We start from the raw sequence: 7640 nt of genomic DNA on the forward strand, positions 1-7640 counted from the left end.
GTGTTGTTTGTGCAGAATTTTTACTTGATTGGAAGAGATGAGAACAAGAGCTTTAGGAGGATTCTTAAGATTGATCGAAGGGACTTAAACGAGTTGAACTTATATGAAGATCCCACAAGGTATACTAAAGAAGAAATGCGCGAACTTAAAAGGCGGATGAGTGTAGGTAACGAGGATTCTGGTGGCTTTAAAGCTATCACTACTTGCTATGGTATCATTGGTATGTCCTCTTTCTTTCTTTCTTTCTTTCTTTACCAGTTTACCACTCTGTGCCTTGTCCTTTTCTCATTGTTTTGTTTTTTGGAGGTTTCATTGTATCGCTCTGAACTCACTGAGCAATGTTGATTTTTTTTTTTGGGTGCAGGGTTTGTGAGATTCTTGGAGCCTTATTACATGCTGGTGATTACAAAAAGAAAAAAAGTGGGTGAGATCTGCGGCCATACAGTTTATGGTATTGCTGAGAGTCAAATGATTGTGATTCCACATCCTTCCATTCAGACCAAAGTGGCTAAGTCTGACGCTGAGCAGAGGTATTTCTATCGATAACTCTTCTAATGGTTATGTTCTTTTAAAATGAAAGTCTCTGGTGTGAACTTTATCAGAACGCGTAAAACATGTATTCCCTTACTATATATATAGGTACAAGAGGCTCCTAAGCGTGGTGAATCTTAGCAAAAACTTCTACTTCAGCTACACATATCACCTCATGTATACCCTTCAGAAGAATATCGGCAACACTGAGAGAGGAAACGTTCACGACAACACGATGTTCGTGTGGAACGCCTTCTTAACACGCCAGATCAGAAGGATCCTCCAGAATACCATATGGACAGTTGCACTGGTATACGGCTTCTTTCAGCAGGTAATAAACAAATGCATGCCTATCTGCATTGGTATACTCACAAGATAAGACCTAGCTAATATCTACGGATCCTTTGCTTTGTCTAGACTAAATGTTCAGTATCTGGTGAAGAGTTTGTATTCACTATCATTGCTCGGCGTTCACGTCATTATGCTGGCACAAGGTAGTTCTTCATTCTGAAAGCTTTTACCTGCTATATGTTCTTCTTATCTTTGTTTCCTTTTTCATTTTTTCTCACGGCCTACTTGCTCTTTTTCATAATTGTAATATTGGGGGATTACGCAATACCATATTTCAGTACTCCCTTTGAAAGATCGGGGCTAGTATTGATATCCCTTTGATCTTAACTCCTCCATTTTAATGTGCAGATATTTAAGGCGTGGTGTAAATGATATAGGCAGGGTAGCCAATGATGTTGAGACGGAGCAGATTGTTTCCAAAGTGGTTCCTGCTGGTCAGAAAATCCCTATAACCTCAATTGTGCAGATTCGAGGCTCCATACCCCTCTTTTGGTCACAGGAGGCATCTGTTTTCAACCCACAGCCCGAGATTATATGTAAGCACCATATGAATTTGCAAAAAGGATCCCTTGGTTTTTTCTTATCTTTAATACTCTTGGTTTTGTCTTGTTTTTGGGTCACAGTGAATAAGAAGGACGCGAATTATGAGGCTACCAAACAGCACTTTAAGAATCTGAGAGAGAGGTATGGGAAGAAGATAATAATTCTGAACCTCCTAAAGGTAAGCTGCTCTCTCATTTTCTAGGAAAACTCAAATTGTATACATTGCTTCTGCCTGTTCTTGGTTTATCGAATGATAATATTGAGTGTATATATCGTTGCTATTTTGTGTTATCAGACAGGTGAGAAAAAGCATCGAGAAAACATCTTACGGGGAGAGTTTGCAAAGACAATCCGATTTATTAACAAAGGCGTGGACAAGGAGAATCGTTTAAAGGCAATCCATTTTGATCTAAGCAAACACTACAAAAAGTACTGCATTTATGCACCCTTTAAACAGAAATTAATGGGTTGGTTTGTATAATAAGTCTTTATATCCTAGAATTGTTAACCATTTTTCCTTTCATTTCTCAGAGGAGCTGATGGTGCATTCAATCACTTGTGTATCTTTGCAAGGAAAGCACTGGAATTAACTGACTTGTTTTACTGTAAAGTTCCTTCAGGTGTAGGAGGTGATGGAGTAATTTATGACTCGTTTTACAAGTAAGTTTTGTATGCAATTTTATGATTATCTCTCTAATACATAGTTTTGAATTTATTGCACGTTTGTTGGTGAGTCCTAATACTAATGATACTATGCTTCAGTAACCCTCTTCCGAGTCAAGATGAAGAAGCAAATAGTCCAGGAAAAGAAGCTTCCAAGGCGGAAATATATTTGCTCCAAAATGGGGTCTTGAGGACAAACTGCATAGACTGCTTGGATCGCACTAATTTTGCGCAGTACGCCCACGGACTCGTAGCTCTTGGGCATCAGCTACGTACATTGGAAATCTCAGGACCTCCAGTCGTCGATCTTAATAATCCTCTGGCAATAGAATTGATGGAAGCTTACCAAAACATGGGTAATACACTTGCGCTGCAGTATGGTGGCTCAGAAGCACACAGCAAGGTGAATTGGTTTTACAACACATTTTCTGACTATGCTTTAGATGGATTTTTGAACTATGTGTATCAACTTTAGAAAGTTTGTGGTATGCAGATGTTTTGTGATCTGAGAGGTAACTGGAACATGGTGACGAGGCAGCGTGATATATTCACAGCTATGCGCCGTCACTACAATAACGCGTATCAGGACAGTGATAAGCAGAACGCCATCAATGTGTAAGCTATATTTTACAAACTTCTTGTCTTGTTTTTTCGTCTTTAAATTTGCTACTTGTTCGTTTAGTCTAAATACTGTCTCTGGTGACAGGTTCTTGGGGCATTTCCGGCCTCGAGTGGGGAGGCCAGCACTATGGGAGCTGGATTCTGATCAGCACAACATCGGAAGAGCTGGTTCTAACTTAGATATCGAAAATATGAGGTACCTAATTTTGTTGAAAATTTGGCTAAACCGGAAACTATTCTAAATTGAGTTGACATGTAAATTACAAATGATTAATATCTCTTCCAATACACTATATGAACTGCAGGCCACTAATTAGGAGATCATTTTCCGATAACATTCTCATGGACTGTGATTTAAATCTGGGGGAGCTGGTACGCGAAAATTCTCAGCCTTCACATGAAGGGTTAAACGGGGGTGTCTCAGGAGCAAATTTAGATTTTCCATTCTGTGAAACTGAACCAGCTTCTTTAAGGTGTGAATCAGATTCTCTTTAACTTGTTTGAAGCATTTATTAACACTCTTTTTCTGATACTTCTACCTTTGTCTTTGATCACATCTTCAGCTTCCTTTCGGTTATGCGCAATGAAGATCTTTTAAGAGAAACAAGGTCAGGGCAGATGTTTCCAGGCAGTTCCTCTAATTATGTAGCTCACAGGCCCACTGATGTACCTGGCTTTGCACACTCATACAAAACTAAATTTACTCCAGCAGAAGAAATGTTTGAACGTTGCAGGTAAAAACATTCGTCCGTGTGCATCGTTCCTATAGCATTGTGATACATTTACGATATTCAGACATGAACCTTCTTTCATGTTCTAAATGTTTCTTGCAGCTCAAGGTCTTGTTCCTCAGATAACTTGTTCACCGACCTGGATGAATCCGTTACTTCGTTAACTAATACAAACTCCAGTTTTGATGTATTTTCCTTCTTCTCCATATCATTTTCTATTCAAGTTATCGATTTTTTCTTAACGCGTTCGCAGAGAAAGACACTGACTCGATTAGATTTTCCCATTATTTACAGTTTCCTATAATTGGTGGTTCCGATTTGCTGTCTGGTTTCTCAAATGAATTCGCTCGGTGGGTATTCTCAGGAAGACCATGGTAAAGAGGCAGTGGGTTTGGAGATGAAATTGTTTGTGCCTTGCATCGGAAGGTAACGTTGGTTACTTGCCAGGTACTCCAGGGTTGAACAGCCATAAATAACAGGACAGCACACCATAACGACACATCTCTGTATATATATCCGACTCACCTTTGTAAAGGTCCATGTTTCTTGTTTTTATTGTTTCCCTAGCAAACTTGATTTCTCTCTTTTTTTCACCACCCACAAAATTTGATTTTGTTTTTTCTGTTTGGTATAGAGAGGGTTTGGTTTGATTTTTCCTTTTTTTTTTCTTTCCGTATAGTTACGGCCCATTCTTGAACCGAAAGAAATTGTGTGATTAGAAGGAGTTGGAACGCATAATACCGCATTGTATTGAAAAAATTACAACCAAGAAACATCATCATCATCATCTGGTTTTAAACTTTTAATCCTATGTCGCGCGAGCGTTTAGTGCCTCAATACTAGAATCAACACCAGCAAATACGTTTCTTAATTAAATCCTAACTGATAAAATTATTGGACCAAAAAGTTTATTTAGATTATACTGTAAAGGCAAATATACATACATTGGTATGTCTCAAACTCTTTAAACTGGCTGGCTAGTGGTTAAACCCCTTACCAAAGAAGTTGTGATGCACTCTTTAAGAACAACAACATCCCTACTGGCTTTTTGCTCTTGCAACTAACTAATTTGTTCAGAATATTTTATTTATTTCTTCTCATTAAATATTTTGATTTTGTTGGCTGTTGGCTGTTGGCTGGCAATTGTATGTTCGCCCACCAAAGATAAATACAGCTGGCCGATCTTTTTGAGATAAATAAAAATAAAAATTCAGTTCTTTTCTTCACTGTTGGAATTTAATTCGATGATTGTTGGATTTAATCATTTAACAAAACAATAAAAATTTAGTCAATAGAGTTGGTACGTCTAGACACTGCATTGTCTACGAGGACCAGGGTTGTGTCTACAGTGCAGGGTATATACCAAACAAGTTCTTAATTAGAAAATTATAGCATTAGGTTTTGAAATTAATATATCTAAATTACAATGTCAACATTTTAAAAAATACCTTCTTATGAATGTACAAAAAAAAATTGTAGTAAATGCACATAAGCAAAATATTATTTGCGTTGTTTAATTAGCTAAAGAAAGTTATATCTGGATTCCATTTTTAGTAAATCATTACAACTACTTACTAATAAGCATTAAAAATCACTAGTATTACTTAGGTGATGAATAGCTAATGATGCTCGTGGTTATTTTGTTGTTTTGATATCTCTTAGACTAAACTATTTAACAGTGTGTTAATAGCTAATGATGCTCGTGGTTATTTTGTTATTTTGTTGTTTTGATATCTCTTAGAAAAAATAAAAAGTTTTACAAAGAAAATGTGTTACTTTGCTCTAAACCATTTAGACAAATTTTAATAAAATTTTGCACCAAACCAGACTTGAATAGTCTCTTCTCTCTCCTTCAAAATACGAAACCGTTTAAGTACCATGAGAGGGGGAGAAGAGAGTATTCAAGTCTGGTTTGCTGCAAAATTTTATTAAAATTTGTCTGAATGGTTTAGAGCAAAGTAACACATTTTCTTTGTAAAACTTTTTATTTTTTCTTTTGAATATAATTTAACATTAAATTCAAAAAAAAACTATTTAAGAGTGTATGCTTGGACCATCTTATAGAGGTTTTCTAAACCTCCTTCAATTATTAGCTTATCTCTCAACAATTTGTAGTTTGATATTGACAGATGCTAAGGTTTTCTTCCACCAAATAATGTATATTTGTTATATGATGTCAATTGTCGAATTTGTTTTTATTCAAAATAGTACATATATACAAAGAATTAAAATGTATGGACCGCTTGTTCCGTTTTGCTGTCTTGGTCATTTAAAAATAAACAGTTAATTATTAGTTTTTATGAGTAATTACTATTTACTAGTTACACCGACACCGTACGTACTATTTCGGCCAAAATCATAACGTTACGCGCGACACTAAATATAATTGTCATAAAGATCTCTTATCTAAAAAGAATCATAACGTTAAACATCGTCGACATGATATGTAATCTATTGTATAAAAAGAATCGATCACCCTTGGTCTGATACATTACACAACAATACACAAGAGAAGAGGAGATTGTCCAGCCCACATACACACGTATGCACATATCAACATGCATCCACACACCTACATACATATAATAAGATATTCTATAGATATTAAATTAAAATAGAAAAAGGAGACACTAGTCTAGTTTTACGGATTCTGTAGCCTTTATATTTCTTATATTAAATTAAATTATCTTTCTTAGCTGTTCTCTTTCTCTATCTATCCCTCTTTATAAATACAAACGAACCCAATACTTCGTTTACGTACCAAGAAAGTTTGTTTCTCATCTTCAATACCAATAATACCTTGCCCATATTCACTAATTATGGCTAGATTCGGGAAACTGACAAAGCTCAAGTCAGCCATAAAGAAATGGCCTTCCTTGACGAAGAACCACCATTCAACCACCGCGTCCACCGCCTCTGAGGTCTCAAAGTGCGACGATCTCCATATGGTTTACATCGGAAAGTCACGAAGACCTTACATGCTTAGTTCCCACATCATTGCTCATCCTCTTTTCCAAGAACTACTTGATCGGTCTTCGAGATTCATAGAAGAACGTCACGACCAAGAGACTGTATTGGTAGCTTGCGAAGTCGTATTGTTCGAGCACTTGTTATGGATGCTCAAAAACAGTTGCTCTGATCTCGGCGATAATGATGATCACGAAAGAGGATCCGTCGAGGAGTTGGCTGAGTTCTATACTTATTGATGACGCAATTCTTACATTTAATTTTTTTCTTTTAATATATACTTTTTTGGTTTGATTCGACATAATCCAGTCACAAACCATTTTCTTTGCTTTTCTTTTTCCCCGAGCAATTTTTTTAGATTTAGTTCTCTTAACTAATTACTATTATAATTATGTCAGACAAGAGGGTGTCTAATATAATTATCCCTAATGATTAATAAATTGAAACAATGCTAAAATTGATATTTTATTGATTTTGGTCCGTTTTATGTGCATGTCCTCTATAGTACGTATTTATTTTTGTTTACGCGTGTTACTACTTTTCAGAAGAATGAAATTCGCCGCCACATAATGTGCAGAACCATCCAATTGCACGCACGGTCCTACTTGCCTTTCTAGTGGCAGCAATGGTTGTCATGGAAAATAATTATTTAATATAACAAACAAAAGTATCTTACTAATTATGCCCATAGTTTGCCCGAGTTGTAAATTTGAGATGATATGAATAAAAAATGACTTTGTCCAAAAAAAAATGAATAAAAAATGACTATCATGATTCATGACGTGAAGTCTGAAGTGTAACTACAAGTATAATATTCTTTGAGTATAATTTAAACATGACTAAGTAAAGTACGTATGGCTCCATTGATCTCGATGGGTATGATGCAATAGCCCTGCGGCTCAGAGGAGATAGGAGATGTTATATCTCTACTGTAAGTTTCATGTTGATTGATACTCACCTTTCCTTTCCTTTACTCCAGATGAAACAAGGATTGTTGTAGGAGCAACAGAGTTGTTACTTGTTATACTAAACCTTCGATTTTGATTCAGATCTATACCGAAAATTGGGTGAACTCCCCGGGGCAAACAGAAGATAACTCGTGGCAAGCTTTTGTTTTTGCTCCAAAGGACAATTGGTATATTGCTAAGGCAAGTCCCTACTTCCATAAATGTTATGTTACCAACCAAGAGAGCGTTAGAGCATTTTACACATTTTTTTTTTTTTTTTTTTTTT

The 7640-nt window shown here is 36.1% G+C and overlaps 2 protein-coding genes across 2 annotated transcripts in view; both read left to right on the top strand.

The window, feature by feature from the left end:
* Window positions 1-4178, top strand: part of LOC104740426 (phosphoinositide phosphatase SAC5) — a gene marked incomplete in the record, with an annotated part of 5326 nt that extends 1148 nt beyond the window's left edge. The window contains 15 exon segments of the mRNA XM_019235259.1: window positions 16-220; window positions 365-530; window positions 640-862; window positions 949-1025; window positions 1231-1418; window positions 1506-1603; window positions 1721-1854; window positions 1957-2085; window positions 2188-2491; window positions 2582-2703; window positions 2795-2905; window positions 3015-3182; window positions 3273-3443; window positions 3543-3627; window positions 3735-4178. Of these exon segments, the coding sequence (XP_019090804.1) occupies window positions 16-220; window positions 365-530; window positions 640-862; window positions 949-1025; window positions 1231-1418; window positions 1506-1603; window positions 1721-1854; window positions 1957-2085; window positions 2188-2491; window positions 2582-2703; window positions 2795-2905; window positions 3015-3182; window positions 3273-3443; window positions 3543-3627; window positions 3735-3818 (2265 nt within the window).
* LOC104740427 lies at window positions 6141-6900 on the top strand. Its single transcript, XM_010461010.2, has one exon. It carries the CDS (start codon window positions 6260-6262, stop codon window positions 6644-6646), a length of 387 nt encoding a protein of 128 aa, XP_010459312.1. The 5' UTR covers window positions 6141-6259; the 3' UTR covers window positions 6647-6900.

This window comes from Camelina sativa, chromosome 14 (genome assembly GCF_000633955.1).
Source record: "Camelina sativa cultivar DH55 chromosome 14, Cs, whole genome shotgun sequence".
Lineage (NCBI taxonomy): Eukaryota > Viridiplantae > Streptophyta > Magnoliopsida > Brassicales > Brassicaceae > Camelina > Camelina sativa.